Below are 21062 nucleotides of genomic sequence, written 5' to 3' on the forward strand. Positions count from 1 at the left end.
ATATATATATATATATATATATAAAACTTAGACCACATCTCCCCTTTCATTGGATACTGACCCTGATTTTGTTTAATCTTAAATCTTAGTCTTATACTCATCATGTTTTTAATCATGTAATTACAAATTCAGTGACTCCTGCTTGACTAAGGCAAGAATCTTAGAATTTTCACCAGGAGTTATACGGATATATTGTGACAGTGTGTCATGCGACTGCTTTTCCACCAGCTTCTTTAAAGATAAATCAATTGATTGCAGGGTGTTATTGATGGTATTAAACTGTTTTGTCAGAAATTCATATAATTGCAGCTGCCTTGTTTCCTGAGTCTCTTCAGAAGCAACAGGGTTCTGCCTTTCATCAGGGGAAGCGCTGAAGCTGAGCTGTGCTGCTCCCGTTGGGTCATCTGTGGTCTGGACGGCCTCCTCTACGACAGGAGAGACTCCAGGTTCTGAGGGATCAACAGGACGTGCAGGTGAATCTTGGTTCGGGGAAGCACAAATAGTGTGAATTAAAACCATTTCATTGTGGTCTTATTCATGTAAAACAACAAAATCACAAAACAACAACAAAAATCTGCCATCCAAAAATACAAAAAAAGAAGCAGAAAAAAGATAAGTGAAAGAATGCTTCATACCTTCATAGTTTAATAAAAAAAAAATCAAGCAATTATAAGAATAAGGATTACAATAACAGAAATAGGGGAAATTAAAGAGCTCACTAACCTCTGTCACTGACAGTAGATCCTACTGGTTCTGTGATCTGTTTACTGACAGTTTCAGTTGAATTCACAAATTCTCTCCTGTTCTGTGATGAAATTATAAGAATTACCTTATATTTGTTAATATTTAGTCATTAATACAGTTTTCAGTGTCACATGATCCTTCAGAAATCATTCTAATCTGCTGCTCAAGAAACATTTATTATTATCAATGTTGAAAACAGTTGTGATGCTTTACATTTTTGCATCCTATTGTGGATTATCAGTAAACGAACCTTGCTCAATGACGAATGTTTAACTGTTATGCTTTTTTAGCCATTACCTTTCATGCAGTGTATAATATAGCTGTTTGTGAATGTGAAAGGTCTGGAAAGTTTTAAAGATCAAAGTGCATGACAAGTAAAGATATTATCTCCTAAAAGAAACAATTGATTCTAAACCTATACAAGTCATCAGTAATTCCAGTCTTACTTCAAAAACATTTATACAAAACAATGTAACAAATTTGCAAAATGCCCACCCGTCCTAAAACACTGCAGCTGCTTTGCAGTGTGTACATGTCGAAAAAAGACGCTGTTTACTGCTCTGCAATAGCAAGTTCTCTTTGTATACATTTTGAAATGATGAGAATGTGAAGAGTCAGTGGTTAAAATTACCACAGCGATAAAACAGCAGTATAAGCTTTTGTTGTGTACCCGTCATTTTACTGATGACAGTACAACTTTTTTTTGGACCGACTTGTTCCTCTGAATCACAACCTGTAAGTATAATTAATTATTGATGTATATATTTTCTACTGAGTTTTCTAGCTAACTAATGTCTTACTAAAATAGCTAATCAGCTCTAGGCCACTATTACATAAAATTGTGTCAATTATGCAGACTGTCTGTTGTTCTTACTACTATGAGATATGATAAAGGATGGAGCAAAATTTGTTTTACAAACTGTAATGTTACATCAGTCATTCACATTAGTGCTCGGCTAACTTATGCACAGTTGATACAGTTAAAGGTGCCCTAGAACCAGTTTTTCCAAGATGTAATATAAGTCTAAGGTGTCCCCTGAATCTATCTGTGAAGTTTCAGCTCAAAATACCCCATAATTTATTTATTTTTTTAAATTATTATACATTTTTTTAACTGCCTATTTTGGGGCATCATTAAATATGTGCCGATTTAGGCTGCGGCCCCTTTAAATGCTCACGCTCGCCACCCACGGAGCTCGCGCTTGCCTTAAACAGCATAAACAAAGTTCACACAGCTAATATAACCCTCAAAATGGATATTTACAAAGTGTTCGTCATGCAGCATGTCTAATCACGTAAGTATGGTGTTTATTTGGATGTTTACATTTGATTCTGAATGAGTTTGATAGTGCTCTGTGGCTAAAGCTAACATTACACACAGTTGGAGAGATTTATAAAGAATGAAGTTGTGTTTATGAATTATACAGACTGCAAGAGTTTAAAAATGAAAATAATGACAGTCTTGTCTCCGTGAATACAGTAAGAAATGATGGTAACTTTTAACATTTAACAGTACATTAGCAACATGCTAACGAAACATTTAGAATGACAATTTACAAATATCACTAAAAATATCATGATATCATGGATCATGTCAGTTATTATTGCTCCATCTGCCATTTCTTGCTGTTGTTCTTGCTTGCTTACCTAGTCTGATGATTCAGCTGTGCACAGATCCAGACGTTAATACTGGCTGCCCTTGTCTAATGCCTTGAACATGGGCTGGCATATGCAAATATTGGGGGCGTACATATTAATGATCCCAACTGTTACGTAACAGTCGGTGATATGTTGAGATTCACCTGTTCTTCGGAGGTCTTTTAAACAAATGAGATTTACATAAGAAGGAGGAAACAATGGTGTTTGAGACTCACTGTATGTCATTTCCATGTACTGAACTCTTGTTATTCAACTATGCCAAGGTAAATTCAATTTTTAATTCTAGGGCACCTTTAATAATACAGTTCCCACATGTGCACCTCAATAAATTACAAATATACACTGGTTTTTGACCTTTGATGCATGTAAACCTAGGTGACTTCCAAAATTATGAAGCTTTAAAATACCATAATAGTGGCACTTTAATCAATTTTTCGTTACCAGGTATCTGAATCTTACCAGTTTGTCTCTTTCAGCAACAGATATGGACTCATCTGAAGAACTGTCTGTATGTGGTAGAAAACATTCATTTTATTTTAAGGGTTGGTTAATGTAGATGACCACATTAAAAACAAACAAAATGAAACAGTAGCTACATTTACATGGACACTTTTTGTTTCAATCATGGGTTCTCCCAGAGGGAAAGACACAGGCTTCATTTAGGAGCAGCCGTGGAAAAAGCCATATGGGATCCCCGTAGGGTCACACATATGGAACCCAGCCTAAATCCGGTTCTCAAGGATACAACAGAGTATAGGCCTGGCGCCAGACGCTCCGCCACGTCGGCTGCCGAAGGGTAACCGGAGGACTCAACAGGGTTTGCCCGTAGGGACTCTCTGGAGAATAGAATGCGCATGTAGCGCAGCAAGCCGACACTAAGCCGGGGCCTCTCCGTGCCTCTGACCTGAGGCGAGAACACGGGAGGAGACCGGCTCGACACGAAGGCTATAGTATCTAGCGAACGTGTTAGGTGTCGCCCAGCCCGCAGCTCTACAAATGTCTGTTAGCGAGGCGCCACGAGCCAGCGCCCAGGAGGATGCCACACCTCTCGTGGAGTGAGCATGCAACCTGAGCGGGCAGGGCACACCCTGAGCTTGGTAAGCCAGGGCGATGGCTTACCAGTTATATGGATAAGTACATATGGACATATGGACTAACCTTGTATGGACATATGGACTAACCTTGTAGGTTGTACAACATATGGAAGAACTGGGGTGACTCCACTCGGTGAGAGATGGGTTCTCCCAGAGGGAAAGACACAGGCTTCATTTAGGAGCAGCCATGGAAAAAGCCATATGGGATCCCCGTAGGGTCACACATATGGAACCCAGCCTAAATCCGGTTCTCAAGGATACAACAGAGTATAGGCCTGGCGCCAGACGCTCCGCCACGTCGGTTGCCGAAGGGTAACCGGAGGACTCAACAGGGTTTGCCCGTAGGGACTCTCTGGAGAATAGAACGCGCATGTACCGCAGCAAGCCGACACTAAGCCGGGGCCTCTCCGTGCCTCTGACCTGAGGCGAGAACACGGGAGGAGACCGGCTCGACACGAAGGCTATAGTATCTAGCGAACGTGTTAGGTGTCGCCCAGCCCGCAGCTCTACAAATGTCTGTTAGCGAGGCGCCACGAGCCAGCGCCCAGGAGGATGCCACACCTCTCGTGGAGTGAGCATGCAACCTGAGCGGGCAGGGCACGCCCTGAGCTTGGTAAGCCAGGGCGATGGCATCCACTATCCAGTGGGCCATCCTCTGCTTGGAGACAGCCTTTCCCTTCTGCTGGCCTCGGTAACAGACAAAGAGCTGGTCTGAGGTCCTGAAGCTTTGAGTTCTGTCTATGTACAGTCGCAAGGCGTGAACTGGACAGAGCAAAGCCAGGGCTGGGTCTGCCTCCTCCGAGGGCAGCGCTTGCAGGCTCACTACCTGGTCCCTGAAGGGAGTGATAGGAACCTTGGGCACATAGCCAGGCCGGGGTCTCAGTACCACGTGGCTGTCACCCGGCCCGAACTCTAGGCACGATTCGTCGACAGAAAATGACTGCAGGTCCCCTACCCTCTTGATGGAGGCCAATGCCACCAGCAGCAAAGTCTTCATAGACAGAATCTTTAAGTCTGCTGACAGCAAAGGCTCAAAGGGAGCAATCTGGAGTGCTCTGAGCACCAGAGTAAGGTCCCAAGAGGGTATGGAGGGGGGACGAGGAGGATTTAACCGTCTCGCCCCCCTAAGGAACCTGATGACCAGGTCGTACTGACCAACAGATTTGCCATCTATGTGGTCGTAGTAAGCAGATATGGCAGCAGTATGGACTTTGAGGGTGGAGGGGGACAGCCTACGCTCCAACCCTTGCTGCAAGAAGGAAAGCACGACTCCGATCGAGCATCTTCGGGGATCTTCTCGGCGAGAAGAGCACCACTCGACGAACAGGTTCCACTTCGAGGCGTAAGCACGTCTCGAAGACAGTGCACATGCCGAAGTGATGGTGTTAAGTACCTCAGGGGGTAAGTCACCTAGAACCTCCGCGTCCCGTCCAGGGACCAGACATGGAGTTTCCAGAGGTCTGGACGTGGGTGCCAAAGAGTGCCCCGTCTCTGAGAAAGAAGGTCTTTCCTCAGAGGGATGGGCCAGGGAGGGGCTGTCGCGAGGAGTGAGAGTTCTGGGAACCAGGTCCGGTTGGGCCAGTAAGGCGCAACTAACAAGACCTGCTCCTCATCCTCCCTGACTTAGCACAGGGTCTGTGCAAGTAGGCTCACTGGGGGAAACGCATATTTGCGCAGGCCCCGGGGCCAGCTGCGAGCCAGTGCATCTGTCCCAAGTGTCCCCTTGGTCAGAGAGTAAAACAACTGGCAGTGGGAGGTTTCTGGTGAGGCAAACAGGTCTACCTGAGCCTCTCCGAACTCTCTCCAGATCAGCTGAACCACCTGGGGGTGGAGTCGCCATTCTCCTGGCAGCGCAGCTCGTGATAGCTCGTCGGCCACATGGTTGAGCACACTGGGGACATGAATGGCGCGAAGCGACCTCAGAAGCTTCCGACTCCACAGGGGGAGATGGGGGGGGGCGACATGCGACGGGAGCGTAGACCACCTTGACGGTTGATGTACGCAACGGTCACAGTGTCCGTACGGACCAGTACATGCTTGCCCCGTAGCAGGCCTTTGAGGCGGCTCAGAGCAAGGCGTACTGCCAGCAACTCGAGGCAGTTGATGTGCCAATGCAGATGGGGTCCCGTTCAAACCCCTGACACTGCATGCCTGTTGTACGTGGCACCCCAGCCGGTGGCAGAAGCATCTGTGAACACCACAGCATGCCGGGACACCTGTTCTAGGGGCACTCCTGCCCGAAGAAACAAGGGGTCCGACCACGGACTGAAGGTTCGGCGGCACTCCTGAGTGATTGGCACCCGGAACGTGCCGCGCTGCCACGCCCATCTCGGGACTCGGCCGTGAAGCCAGTGCTGAAGCGGTCTCATATGAAGCAGACCGAGCGGTGTTACAGCTGCAGCAGCAGCCATATGCCCCAGGAGCCTCTGAAAGAACTTCTGTGGGACCGCTGTCCTGCCATAGAATGTATTCAGGCAGTTCAACATCGACCGAGCACGTTCCTCTGTGAGGCATGCTATCTGCTCGACCGAATCCAACTCCATACCGAGAAAAGAGATCCTCTGCACCGGGGCGAGTTTGCTCTTTTCCCAGTTGACCTGAAGCCCCAACTGGCTGAGGTGTCTGAGCACCAAATCCCTGTGTTTGCACAACTGATCCCAGGACTGTGCTAGAATGAGCCAGTCGTCGAGATAGTTGAGAATGCGAACACCCTGTTCTTTCATGGGAACAAGGGCTCCCTCCACGACTTTCGTGAAGACGCGGGGAGACAGGGCCAGCCCGAAGGGTAGGACTCTGTACTGATATGCTCGACCTTCGAACGCGAATCTCAGGAATGGCCTGTGTCGCGGAAGAATTGAAACATGGAAGTACGCGTCCTTCAGGTCAATCGCTGCAAACCAATCTCGGGGACGGATGCACTCGAAAATGCGTTTCTGCGTGAGCATTTTGAATGGTAGCTTGTGGAGGCTCCGATTCAAAACTCGCAGGTCCAAGATCGGTCGTAACCCGCCGCTTTTCTTGGGGCTGTAGAACCCCGACCTCAAATCGCTGGAGGGACCGGACAGGGGCATCTCCGCACGCAGGACAGGGGCATCGGCATCTTTCACTGTAGTGAAGAGGACGTCCCTGAACTTGGGGGGGATGCCGGGCGAACTGAATCGCAAAGCCGACCCTGATGGTCCGAAGGAGCCAGCGAGACGGACTGGGGAGCGCTAACCCGGTTCGCAGAGACCGTACAAGCAGGACCAAAGGGACCACCGGTGTACAGGGCAGCGAGGTGGAACACAGGGACGCGGCTCGGGGGGCTCTCTTTGTGAGGCGGCCCGAAGCGGTGTCACAGTGTGCTAGGCAACACTTACCTGGCTCCACGGATGGACAGAGGGAGCAGTCGAGGCTTTGGCTGCCCGCTGCTCGCTGCTGTCCGCTGGCGACAGAAGAGGGGGATGAGAGTGGTGAGGTTTTTCACCTCCCACTGCTCTCCAAACCCTCTTCAGACCTGGAAATGGAGGAACTGCTCTTTTAAATTTGGGTACCGCTGCCTCTTGGGTCAGTGGCGGAACAGAAACAAACCCAATAAAAGGATTTACCACCTGGCCCTCCTCCAGGGGTGGAAGAGCAGCCCCACCCATCTCTGGGTCGCCCGTCTCAGGGGTGATTCTCACCAACCAGTTAAACAGCTGCAGAGACGGGAGGCGTCATCTCCCCACAATGGATACAGCAGAGCCTGCTGGGCCGGAGTTTCTTGCAGGGGACGACACCCTTGCCGACGAGCAGACTGAGGGGCGGCCCAAGAGGAACTCAATGGTTTGTCATGGGAAGCTCCCCGATCCGCTACTAACTGAGGAGAACCGCTGGGCTCAGTCCTCGACAGTGTCACCGAAAAGGCCACCTCGTAAGATGGGAGCATTGAGAAAGCATTTAGTTTGACAACCTCTCACACCTCACAAGGTAAGCCAGGGGGCACTTCTGGACCACTGAGGTGGACATCGTCTGGCTGAGGGCCTGCGCCGTGACTTTGATCACGGTTAGTCAACAAGCGCAGCTCAACCCCAGCACAGAACTACCCTCATGCAAAAAGAGTGCCTTGGCCTCACATGCAGGGTGGGTGTGGTCTGTGTACAGCCACCCCATCCAAGAGGGTAGTGAGAGAGGAAAAACTTATGCAGATTCTGGCACCTTTGGCATTCCATATTTATGGCACCAATATACCCCCATACTGCCAAGTTTTCCATGCACATCTGGAAGACCCTGGAAAGCATGGCTGTAAACTCCGAATCTGAGTCAGCATAAGCACACACCATTACAGTGGGCTGCGTCACCCTCATTTCCAGAGCATAACAGCACTCTCTCCGATGCTGCAATCGACGTCTGTCCCTCAGCTGGTGCTCTGAATGAAATGCTAGGTTCCCCTATGAAAAGGACCAGCAATTCAATCCAGAAACTGCACAGCTTGCAATGCGCTAGAGAGGGAGGGGCCCTAGGGGGTTGGTTCCCCGAACCAACCTCATGTCACCCAAGCCATATCAGCAAAGTAGACCTCTTCTGGTGCACCAGAGAGGGCGCTACAATGGAGATTATGCAAGGGAACCGCGCATCTAGAGCGCCGAGCGAGCGCTGGGTTGCCGTGACAACCCGCGCTGCAGCCCGACAGCTCGACGGTACACGACACGCAGAGGAGCGAGAGGTTTGCTCTCGTTGATCTCCACGGTCTCCCAGAGTGTCGGGCAGACCCGCGGCTGTGCTTTTACACACAAGCGGCAGCTGGCCAACAACAGAGGGGACTCAAGCTTCCCGGAGAAAGAAGAGTCACGACCGGCGTGTCGACGTGATCATGTTCTCATATGAAAACATGAACACCCACGAACATCATTTCAGCACGCGCCCAGACATGTGAAACGGTGATCGTGGCCGTCAGTGAGGACAGGAACGACCGCATCCAGAAACACAAGTAGGATGTCGTCTTTAAAAAGACGCGAATCTACTTGTGTAAGCTCTTTCAGGGACTTTACTCTTTTAGAAGTGCTGAAGCACGCAGGGGAACGGCCACCGCAACACAGACAGGGATTGTGTGCAGCCTGTCGTGTGCTTTCTCTCTCTTTGAAGGCGCTCACTCTTACCAGCCGTAAAAACGGCTTTTCAGCGCTCAAAAGCGCACCGTACCGGCCATGAGAACAGCCTTCTGACGCTGTCAAACAGCTATTTGCTCAAAAACGGCAAACGAAACAAAAACAGAAAAAGAGAGGACTTCGACCCCGCTGCTGTGCTGTTCGCCCACACTCGGAAAAAAAGAGAAGTTCAACCAAAAAGCTTGACTCGTCTTCTAGCAGACACTCGCTTGCAGAGAACAGGAACAAACACCGTTCGGCTCCGAAGCGGAAAGCTGAAGATGCAACGCACCTGCTGCTCATTATATACCCGCGCTGCGAGGCGAGCAGCTGATGCATATGATTGCATGCCAATGTGCATTGGCTCGTTTTAGTTACACTCGAAGTAGATTGGCCTCTCTAGCGAGATTCCTATCCGTCGGTCTGTCCGACGTACGTCGAACGTGACCGACTGAATGGGAACCCTCATTCCCTTTCTGTCATTTGCTACAACGTGTGTCGTAACAACAGAATGGGTATCGTCCTTAAGAGACCCAATCACCCAATCATATCAGAAAAGGCCAATGAAATGCGAATGAAGTTGGCGTGCAAAATTTGCATGCGAGGCCACACCCATACATACGGGTATTTAAGGCCAGCTGCATGCAAATGCACACCAGTTTTGTTCTGAGGAGCCAAGGTAGCATCTCGGTCATATCAGCGATCAGTACAGAGTTGTGGCCTGAGGGACACACGTCTCTGTTCCCTCCATCAGGGAACAAGGGTTACCAAACATATCTGAGACTTTCCTTTTCTGTCGTTCACTATGACATGTCGTAACGTCAGAATGGGGTTCCCTATACTAAACGCCACAACTACTGTACCGTGTCACGAGGGAAAGTGGTGCAAATAACAAATGCAGTAGTGCTGACTCATAACCTTCCAACGCCCAGGGTAAATAACCTCAGGCCTCCTGATAAGGAGTGCTACTTGCCTAAAATAGGCCACTAAAGCTGTGGCCTCTTCTGATTCTTTTAAGTAAAGCAGAAGCATACAGCTTTTGAAATAAACAGCCACGTTATGACCTGGTAGTTTTTTTTTTTTTTTTTTTTTTTTTTTTTTATTAACAGACAGACAGACAGATGTACAGACTCTAATAGTGCAGTGACCAACAATCTAGTAGTTCCATAATTCCAGAAGTGAACAAAAAAAATAAAAATAAAAAAAAAATAAAAGAAAAAAGGTGTAAATGTATAAGTGTGACGTGTGTGTGTGTGTGTGTGTGTGTGTGTGTGTGTGTGTGTGTGTGTGTGTGTGTGTGTGTGTGTGTGTATGTGTGCCCATTTATTACCATTGTCATCACCATTAACAGCACTCACCCACCATCACCATTCTGGCATTAGTCAAATTTTTTTTTTTTTTTTTTTTTTTTTTTTTTTGTCCGATGTAATGATTACCATTGTCACACCACTCTCAATGAATCAATTAATTTCAGCTAGTGATATAATATAATATAATATAATATAATATAATATAATATAATATAATATAGACCTCCCCCCTGCATCTTTTCGGTACCTATGTCCGTTTTTTTTTTTTTTTTTTTTCTTTTATGTTATGTGTAGTGTCTAAGGTGCATTAAAAGAAGGGGGACATGGTGCGAGTGTGTCAACCTGGGACAGAGCTGCTGTCCTAGTGCACCACTTCTCGCCTGTCTCACCTGCCTGAGTGTTTGTGAGGTTTTTCAATGTATGTATATATATTTTCTCTTCTACGTTGTGGTGCATTAAAAACACGAGAAGATTAGGGGGGGATTGGAAATAATCCAATGTTTTAAATATAGTGGTGTTGACAATGAAAACCAGGTTAGTTATTCCATAATAGCAATAATAATAATAATAATAATAATAATGATGATGTTGTTGATGATGACAATGATGATGACAATGGCAATGATAAGAGTGATAAGAGCAACAATAAATACAACAATAATGACAATGATAACAACAAACAATAATAGCAATCATAACATTAACATTAATGAAAGTATGAAAATAATGACAATGATGACAACAGTAACAGCAATGCAGTAATATCTGTGGTTTGATTATAAGGTGGGAGGAGTTGAAGTTGAGGATAGAGAAGGGATTCAGAGTTGTAAGAGGTCAGAAAGTGTTGGATGACAAAGGTCGGTTTCAGATGAATGATTATAGGAGGGAGATGTATATTCAAATGTAATGAAGTCGGTAAGGAGATTTTTCCAGTGGTTAATGTGTATGTTGTTGCGAGTTTTCCAGTTCATGAGGATAGTTTTCTTGGCGATGGTTAGAGCTATTAGGAGAATTTTAAAGTTTATAGATTTATCAGTAATTATTGTGAGGTCCCCTAGCAAGCAGAGAGAGGGCGATAGTGGGATGTGGCAACCCACTAAAGTGGATAGTGACTGTGTTACCTCTTCCCAAAACTGTTTGATGGGAGTGCAGTGCCAGGTTGCATGGATGTATGTATCTGTGGATTTCTGACTGCAATGTGTGCAAATTTCTGATGTAAAACCCATTTTAGCTAATCTATTGCCCGTGTAATGTGTTCTGTGAAGTGTTTTGTATTGTATTAATTGAAGATTAGCATTTTTGGACATAAGATAGATGTTTTTGCAGATTTGGGTCCAGAAGTTGGCATCAGGAGCTATTGAGAGATCATTTTCCCATTTTATTGTTGGCAAGTATATGGTCTGAAGTTGATTTGAAATGATTTTGTATATTTTAGAGAGAAGTTTCTTTGGGGATGGAATGTTAACCAAGTCTGATATTGCGGGTGGAAGTTCTAAGTTTGTGGCTCTGATGTTTATTTTTGCCAGAACAGAAGATTTGATTTGTAGGTATTTTAAAAATTCATTGCTCCTGATGCCAAACTCCTGGGCCAACTGCGGAAATGTTGTTAATGTGTTGGATTTGAAAATATGTTTAATGTGAGTGATACCTTTTTCAGCCCATGTGCGGAAGTTCAGTATTTTTTTATTGCTTATGAAGTCAGGATTGTTCCACAGTGGGGTGAGGTTAGACGGAACTAGTATAGAATTTGTGATTTGGTGAAATTTCCACCAGGCTGTCAGAGTGGAATTTATTGTTACAGCATTAAAACATGTGTGTTGTTTGATTGATTTAGAAAGGAATGGTATGTCAGCTATATTTAATTCTTTGCATAGTGACTGTTCTATATCTAGCCATATAATATCGGATTGGGTGGGGTGGATCCATTTGTATATGTATTGCAGTTGGTTAGCCATTGAGTAGTAATGAAAGTTTGGTGCTTCTAGTCCTCCTTGAGCCTTATTTTTTTGTAGTGTAGCGAGTTTTATCCTTGGCGTTTTATTTTTCCAGTAGAAGTGAGTGATAATGACCTGGTAGTTAAGGCTGGGAAGCATTCTCTTTCCCAGAAAGATAGGAATGCTACGGAGAACACATCCAACCCGAAGGGAGGCATCATGTGGTAACTACACCTAAGGACTCACCAGAGGGGAGTACCACCTAGGGAAGATCTCTGTGGTGGGCTCCACCAAAAAAGGGGGAGACTACCTATCCCACAGTGACCGGTGACAGAGCTAGCACTGTCGAGGAAAAGACCCTGGGTTCGCTGAGAGGGAAACTGAACAGTGGAAGAATATTGTTTGGGGTGAACATCCGGGCAACCACTGCATACGGAGCACTGAAAGGGGAAGCAGCATGAGTAACAGGCTCGGCAGTGAGTTCTTCCGCCAAACTCATAGTCTAGGGTTCACCAATCCTGGGTAACTGAACTAGTAACTGAACCTTGGAACAGGTGCAAATGCAAGCACTACACCTAACCAGTTTGTCGAGGCTTACCCAGTATTACTGAAAACTCGAGACTAAACTGGTTCAATTCGTCAGCACCATCATCATTGTCGTCATCATCGTCGTCGCCGTCATTGTTGTCGTCGTCGTTGTTGTCGTCGTCATCGTCATCATCATTGTCATCGCCATCGTTGTCATTGTCGTCGTCATTGTTGTCATCATCATCATCATCATCGTCGTCTTCATCTCTCCCATCTGAATCTATAACAAATGCAGGAACCAGAGGTCCCCGTTTCAAATTTTTGATTTTAATATTAAATGTCACAAATATATATTTACTGAGGAATGCACTATTTTTTTAGAAGGGGGTCAAAATGACAATTTTGGAGCCAATTTATAGGGGTGTAAAAATGACTTTAGAAAGATAGCAGCATCATTATTTTATTTTTATACAGAGATTGGTAGGTCTATTAGTAAAATCTGTTGACTTTAGCAATCTTTGTTTCATTATATGCCAATGGTGACAAGTTCAAAAATGGTAAAAAGCACTTTGTGTGTTTTTTGCCTTAACTCAAGAAGTATTAAAGATATCTTAATATCCTTTTAGATTCTGGTTCTTCAACTTTCCTTTTGATATCTTCATTTTGAAGGCCCTCAAATGGTTCAATCCCAGAGAAATGGAGATCTCAATGCAGATCCATTAGTAAATTGGTAAAATGTACACATTTTCAGTGGTCAAAAACCAAATGTGAGTTTTCTTTTAAAGAAGAATATCTAAAGAACAAATAGTGCTAAAAAAAATAGAAATGTATCTTGTTTTTCTATTCACCTGAAATGCATAGAACATACCTGAGTGCCATAAATATTCTTTTTCTAAAGTTGTCATACCTGTAACTCTAAAAGTATTCAAGTTGTAAAGTTTATTAAGAATAAGAATCTAGAAGGATATTAAGAAATCTTGAATACTTTTAGAGTTACAGGCATGCAAATTTTGGAAAAAGAATATTTGTGGTATTGTCACGAATATGGCCTCTGTGGCTCCCTCCGATCACCACCAGAGGGCTCCCTCACCTGAGTACTAACTTCATCACGGACTTCATTTCCCATAACCCCATACCTGGTCCTAATTACCCACACACCTGATTCCCATCTCCTGGACTATATAAGCACACTCACCCAATGTGAAGTCTTGTTTTGCCCCGGCTGAAACTACTGAGCGGTTTTCCCTGTGATCTGTATTCTTGTGTTTGACCTTGGACTGTATGTTCTCTTCGTGATTGTTTGCTGCCTGTTGATTCTCTGCCTGGATTTACCCTGCCTTGTCTGCCACCTGCCCTGACCCTTTGCCTGTCCCTGTTTACGATTCTGCTCTGTCTTGGACATTGTTATTGCTGGTGTTTGACCCCTGCCTGTTTGACTATGATTAATAAAACTGCACATGGATCCTATCAAGTCTGACTCCCCGCTACTGGTATGTTCTATTCAATTGTGTTGATCAAAAAACACTAGATACATTTCTAGTTTCAACATTGTTTTTTCTTTAGATATTCCTCTTTAAATTAAAAAAGTATCAGCTGTATGCAAATTGACCCACAATTGTTTTTTGACCACTGAAAATGTGTACAATTTACTAATGGATCTGAATTACGATCTCCATTTCTCTGGGATTGAACCATCAAGGGCCATTAAAATGAAGATACCAAAAGGAAAGTTTAAGAACCAGAATCTAAAAGGATATTAAGATATCTTTAATACTACTTGAGTGACAGGCATGCAAACTTGATGCAAAAAAACAAAACAAAGCGCTTTTTCCCCATTTTTGAACTGTCACTGTTGGCATATAATGAAACAAAGATTGCTAAAGTCAACAGCTTTTACTAATAGACCTACCAATCTCTGTGTAAAATTTAAAATGATCTTTCTAAAGTAATTTTTACAATCCTGTAAATCGGCTCCAAATCTCAGGTGAAAATTGTCATTTTGACCCCCCTCTATAAAATAGTGCATTACTCAGTAAATATATATATATATATGTGATGCATAATATTTTGGCTTTCATCACTATTAATGTTTCACTTTCTACAGAAAGTATTAACAAAATCAAAAATTTGAGCCGAGGACCTCTGGTTGATTTGACACGGAATGACCCAAAAGGAAACAGAAAAATACTCTATACTATTTACATTGATAAGCATATTGTCTGGTTAAGGGTCATACTGACCTGAGCTGGAGAAGAGCAGCTGTCTTCTACACTGTGAAAACTAAAAAATGCAGGTACATCAGTACTGTGAAACATGTGGAAAGATATTTCAACCATGTTTAGCTGAGATTCTGTTTATAAATGGTTTTTGAGCTATATGTGAATCTCAATCAGGACCAACCTGTCTTCTTCTGAGCCGGCCAGAAACGGGTGAGGATCCAGGAGAATTTTCCTGAGCAGCAGATAAATGCTGATTGAAAAAAGGAGAAAAAGATCTAATGTCTGTTATTAACCTATATCCCAGTTATGTTTCGGGTTATTTTTGTACTATTGAGTGCAAAAACAGCCAAACCTGCTCATTCTGAACCCTCCTTTTCTTAATGGATGAAAGACGTCCATTCTATTAATGGAAAGAAAAGACAAAGACAGAAGACCTGCTCAGATCGATATATTACTATTTAGGTATCAACTTATTTTATTTCTGTTCACTTTATTTCAGGGAACTGACTGTTATACATTTCACTGGAATGCACATACAAATGTGGATTTACTAACAATTCAATCATAAAATCAGGCTCTGTAAAACGATAAGTGAATACTAAATATAATTGCACTTGAGTGTGCATTAGTCGAAACTGCTCTGATCACCTCTATGAGTTTCTGGAGTGAAATACCACCGCAACAGATGCTAATCTTCCACTTTTTGTTCCTCTCTTTTCCTCCAAACCTCTCAAATTCAGTTGGCTTGAACCACTGGCCTTCACTGAAGATGCATTTCTCAACTAAAGACAGAAAAGTTGATCGTTTATTTAACCACTGCCAATGTTTTTAAGACATTCTTCAACAAAGGACTTCACAGATATATCAAACCTGCACCTCTACTGTCATTAAATTTCTCCAAATACAGGACACCTTTTTTATCCCCACACGTGACAACAAGTTCAGATTGGTTTTGACTCAAATACTGGCTGGATTCTGAAACAATGGACAGGAGCATCAGATCAAAAATATTACAGACAGAGCAGTTACATGTACAACTCTAATCTTTGTAATGAACATCATCTTAATTTATCTAATTGTTTTGTAATGTTAGTGTTCAAATACATTTGGAAAGCTCACTTGAGGTCTTTGGCTACCTTTGGCTCGTCGCTTCTTGCTAGGTGTACAGAGAGAGGACGGACCTCTTTTTTCTGTGTCGTTCTCACTCAGACTCTCAGATCCTGTGCTGCTCAATGTAACTGCTGATTCTGATTCAGACTCAGTGTCTGTGACCGACTCTTCTTCCATGCCCTGTGGTTCTCTGAAATATGCTTAACATTAATTATACATTTCTCATAGAACTGAGATCTAATGAATAGGTACTCTGACACTAAAACAAAACTGAAAGTGGCTTCCTCAACTGCTGTTTTGGTATTTGAGTGAAAGTTTAAAAAGAAAACCAATTATAAAATTCTCATAGAGGTTACAATCATGACCATAGTCTTTGCAAGAATACAATTAATTGTCTTAATTTATAGGTACATTAGGCTGTTAGTAACCTGACCGAGAGATATAACAGGAACATGACTACGAATGGAGGAAATTTGTATTATGAAATCAAAGAATTAAATAATTAAGGGAAAATCCAGAATTCTAATTGTGGTATTCACTGCAATTTAGTGTTATTAAAATAGTTTTATTGCTTTTAATAATTTTATGCAATTTTACAGCAAGATTACATTTATTGTGTTTAAATCAGTTACAGTGCGAATAACACTATTTCATTAACCCTATAAAGCAGTGGTCACCAACCTTTTTAAGCCCAAGATCACTGACCTCGACCTTTTTGAAAGACAAGATCTACTTGATAGAAAAAGACAGCCCAGATTGTATTTAGTATTTTTTTTTTCGTGGCCAATGTAGATTCTGATTTATTTATTTATTTATTTTTACAAGCAAATTGGCAGATTCTGATACTGGTTGCAGATACTCATTATTAATATTATTATAATAAACAAAAATACATAGCCATTTCAAATTGGGAATCGCTGCTTTTTGATCACAATCCAAACAAAGATACTACGCACGTTGCATGAGCAGTTATTTTTTTGTTTTAATTAGATTTAATTTCTGGATTTAAAGCAGAAACAGAACAGTCTGACTTTATCTTTGTGAAATTGTAATTTACAATTATGCTACATACACAAAAAAGCATGAAACAAAAACGTAAATTCAACAGCAGGTGGCGCTTATGGAGCAGCAGTAATACAGTGTTTCCTTGGTTACCGCTGTAAACAATACTGAAATGCGCTAATAATTAGCTAACGTACTTTATTCTAAGGTAAGAGAAATCTTTCTGAAGACTGATCTCCTTTTAAAGATGCATTCATATAAGCCCTCACCCAAATTCAATATTTATATTTTCTTCCTATATTTCGAGCATCGTGAACAGTGAGCTGATCTGCCTGTTACAGACTTTTCTCCTCTTTGCGTCCGTCTTAAGCGTCTCTAGCCTCTTGTTAACGGCCGTTTACAGACTCAGAAATGATGTGGGCTATTTACCTTTATCTGTCTGTCCCAGTAGCTCCCAAAAATAAAATAAATACAAAAATACAGTACAAAGACTGGAGATATTTCTGTTATTTTCGCGAGCTACAGGAACAGTGATAAAGATCGACCGGTCGATCGCGATCGACGGGTTGGCGACCACTGCTATAAAGGGTTAACCCTAAAATGGGTAAAAACCCTTACACTATAATGGGTAAAAGACCATAAAGAGACATCTGTTTTCCATCTTCTTAGGACACAAATAATACAATTCCATGATTTTTTTTAAAAAACATGACTTTTATTTTTGATTTTAAATGTTTGTATCACCCGTGTCACGTTGCCTGTTTAGGGGTATAAATCCACTGAAAACAGAATGCATGGTTGGCAATGCATGTTACAACATTTTAGCCAGATTTTTTAAAACACGTATTCTCTCATAACTTAAACTCAACATTCTTTCTAAAATTCTGTTGAACAATAAGTATAAGTATGCCTATTTATGAATATATTATATAGTGCTGTATAATATTTAATACGCAAATTTCTAGGGCCTATAAATATACAATATGACCAAAACTTTGTGTACAACAGGTTTTTCAGCAATCTACTTCATGCCTTTTGTCCTCTGATTAATAGTTCATTTTTTTATATATATATATATATATATATATATATATTATTAAGTAAAGTCTTTTTTGCTTAGAACTCCTTAATCCTTAATGAAAATGTCAAAAGAATTTTAACATTAAAAAAATGGTGTATGAATAATCAAGTAAAGTATAATAATATAATAATTATAAAAATCATTAAAGATTTCTGAGCAAAAAGGACTTGATACTTGATAAGAAAAGTATGAACTATCAATCAGAGGACATATGGAATGAAGTAGATTGTGTACAACAGGTTTTTCAGCAAAGTTTTGGTCATATTGTATATTTATAGTAGATTGTGTACAACAGGTTTTTCAGCAAAGTTTTGATCATATTGTATATTTATAGGCCCTAGAAATTTGTGTTTGTTACAAAGAATGTTTAGTTTTAGTTATGAGAGAATAAATGTTTAAAAAATCTGGCTATAATGTTATAACATGCTTTGCCAAACATGCATTCTGTTTTCAATGGATTTATACCCCTAAACGGGCAATGTGACATGGGTGATACAAACATTTACAGACTAATTATGAAAAATGTAAAAATTAAATTCATAAAATTTCAAAATAAACATAATAAGCTAACACTCAACGACAACTTTTTAAACATGTAAGTCCCCTCCAAATATTGTAAATATGTGAAATGTATCAACTTTTATCAGAAAGTTAATAGATTTCCCACTACAGGTGGTCATGCTGTTTTTAAAAGCTGCCCATGGGCTAAACAAAAAAATTATGAACAAAGTCAATTTATCTAAAACACCCTATCAACATGAAACCAAGAAATGAGCCCCAAACTTTCCCTGACTCTCCCCATAACCTCTCAAATGTTTGTATCACCCACGTCACGTCACCCCTTTTATAGGGTTAAAAATGTCCTTTTGCAGTACAGAAATGACCTGGCTGCAGAACCATGTAAAGCTAAAAAATATTCATTCTGTGATAGTAAAGAGTTATTTTATGACAGACATCATTATATTCTCTTATTTCAGCTTTATGAACTGGAATTAATAATCCTTGCTATATTGTTTGCAGAAAAGTTGACCAAATCATATAGAAAAAAATAAATAAAAATAGATTCACATTAAACATTGTGAAACTGAGATCTAATGAATAGCTTCTCTGACACTAAAACAAAACTGAAAGTGGCTTCCTCAACTGCTGTTTTGGTATTTGAGTGAAAGTTTAAAAAGAAAACCAATCAATAAATACAGCATTAAAATTGGAATTAGTAATAATTCAATTTATGTGCTCACCTTGGTGTGTCCATGACTTGCTGTTTTTGTTTCCTCTCTCTTTCTCACAGATAGTGACGTATGACGCCGTCTAATCTCTTTTCCTTTTCAAGTTCCTTCTAACCACACCTTTCAGTAGGCTAGATCTGCATTCCTAATGAATAATAAGTTTCAGTTGCACTTGATCATTTACTTATGAGAACAACAATAAAAAAAAGTGAACTTAAGGTGAAGACAAAAACTGGATAATTCAGAACTGAATTGAAAATTCCTTTTAAATTACAAGTTAATTCATGAATTTAAATTGAGTTAAATTTGAATTCATATTATGAATGTTAAATGTAAGAAAATAAAATTAAAATAAACAGGACTTCAAAGAAATTCATAACTCATTTTAACTAGAAAAGCAATGGTTTTCAAGACCAATTAAGTTTTGAAAAGTATGAAGGTTTATAGGCCAAAACAGAATGATAGATAAATGATATTAAAATATATTCTCTTTAAATTCACGAGAGCACACTGACCTATTATATTTGCCTCAAGCACACAGTGACACAAAAAAAGAAAAAAAATGTCAAGTATGTACCCACAAACATGGACAATTCTCCTTTCCTTTTACTTGCTTTGCCTAAACCACACCTTTCAGTAGTTCAGCCTTCCTAATTCCCACCTGATCACTTACCATTGTACTTGTACATTGTACATTTCATGTGTATTTTTCTTACATTGAAATTTGTTCTTTAATCCCAGCTTAATATGTACAGTCAACCATATAAATAACTAATTATAACTAATAAACTAATTATTGAAATGGTCTTATGCACCTCTATGAGTTTCTGGAGTGAAAGGATGCTGGTTCTCCTCTTTTTGTTCCTGTCCTTCATCCCAAACCTCTCAAACTCAGTGGGCTTGAACCACTGGCCTTCACTGAAGATGCACTTCTGTTCTAAGGTCAGAAAAACGGTTTATTCAGCCACTATTGAAATTATGACCACATGTAACAGAAGGTTGAGATGTATTTTTTGTGTCCTGCAGAAGACTCTGAAACAAGTACAATTAAATCAGTTCAGTGAAAAAAAAATGTATTAGAAGATTTAAATGTGCACCTCATCATATTTTAAAGAACATACGTGTTCATTACTTCACATTCATCACTGTTCTGTCATTTTGTTAGTAAAAATACTTTTGACTCACTGGGGCAGTTTTGTCTCGTGGCTTGTTTCTTCTTCTTGGGTTTGCAGAGGGAGGACAACTCCGTCTCTTGTCTCTTCTTACAGATTTGTTTCTTCATCCTCTTCTTTTTATGCCTTGCTGTCCTTTATTTCTAATTCTGTTATCACCAGTGTTGGGCATGTTACTTTAAAAAAGTAATTAGTTATAGTTACTTCTCACAAATAGTAACGGAGTTAGTAACTGAGTTACATCATTATAAAAGTAACTAATTACTAGGGAAAGTACTAATTACTATGGCGTTACTTAAAAAAAAAATAATAATAAAAATAAAAATATGCCAAATAAATTGAATGCCCCCAATATTACATATAAGTGTAAGAATAAATTATTCTTGATCCGCTCTTGCTCACGACATGAAATTTCTCTGTAGCCTACTGTGTTTGGAAAGAACGTAGTTTCATATTTATGTTTAAATAGTCCTATGTTATGTTTTGAATCCATTTATTCAATTAAGAAAAGTGAACAGCGTGAGTAAGATGCATCATAAGATGCGCAAATATATCGGGAGACATGGACTGGGTCAGACATGATTTCAAACACTTCATTAAGTTTTGTTTTATAGAAAGCCTCTCTTTAAAGTGAATTTCGTTTTGTAAAAATTGTATCTTAATTTTAATCAATGTTTCATCAACCAATTGCTTGGATTTAATATATAACAAGCAAATATAGCAGACAATAAAATAATGACATGGAGGCGCGGGCGCGATCACTGGCGCGTGAACTGGAGCGCGTCTTACAGGCTAAATGAACCGAAACTCAGAGGCTGCTTGCCTCACAGACATGAGAATTATATCTATAGAATGCTTGAAATATCTACTTTAAC

At 41.2% G+C, this 21062-nt stretch overlaps 1 protein-coding gene across 4 annotated transcripts; it reads right to left on the reverse strand.

Annotated features, from left to right (window-relative positions):
- Positions 1 to 49: 49 nt before the first annotated feature.
- On the reverse strand, positions 50 to 20010 carry LOC137017388 (uncharacterized). 4 transcript variants are annotated; one of them, XM_067381595.1, is made up of 12 exons: positions 19831 to 20010; positions 19028 to 19160; positions 15730 to 15893; positions 15470 to 15568; positions 15242 to 15375; positions 14946 to 14993; positions 14775 to 14843; positions 14615 to 14654; positions 12445 to 12648; positions 2863 to 2909; positions 724 to 805; positions 50 to 479 (listed from the first exon to the last, which is right to left on the reverse strand). In XM_067381595.1, exons 2-12 carry the CDS (start codon positions 19039 to 19041, stop codon positions 121 to 123), a joined length of 1260 nt encoding a protein of 419 aa, XP_067237696.1. In that variant the 5' UTR covers positions 19042 to 19160; positions 19831 to 20010; the 3' UTR covers positions 50 to 120. The 4 variants fall into 4 exon arrangements, with proteins under 4 accessions (XP_067237696.1, XP_067237695.1, XP_067237697.1 ...); XM_067381594.1 differs by having other exon boundaries at positions 12445 to 12654; XM_067381596.1 differs by having other exon boundaries at positions 12445 to 12654; positions 15730 to 15903.
- Positions 20011 to 21062: the final 1052 nt, after the last annotated feature.

This window comes from Chanodichthys erythropterus, chromosome 3 (genome assembly GCF_024489055.1).
Source record: "Chanodichthys erythropterus isolate Z2021 chromosome 3, ASM2448905v1, whole genome shotgun sequence".
Lineage (NCBI taxonomy): Eukaryota > Metazoa > Chordata > Actinopteri > Cypriniformes > Xenocyprididae > Chanodichthys > Chanodichthys erythropterus.

What these genes read in the sequence shown, in the direction of transcription:
- LOC137017388 (XM_067381594.1), bottom strand. An exon ending in GCCGGCTCAGAAGAAGACAG is followed by an intron (nt 14,655 to 14,774) that starts GTTGGTCCTGAT and finishes TGCATTTTTTAG; the next exon opens with TTTTCACAGTGTAGAAGACA. An exon ending in ATCTACTGTCAGTGACAGAG is followed by an intron (nt 480 to 723) that starts GTTAGTGAGCTC and finishes CCCCGAACCAAG; the next exon opens with ATTCACCTGCACGTCCTGTT.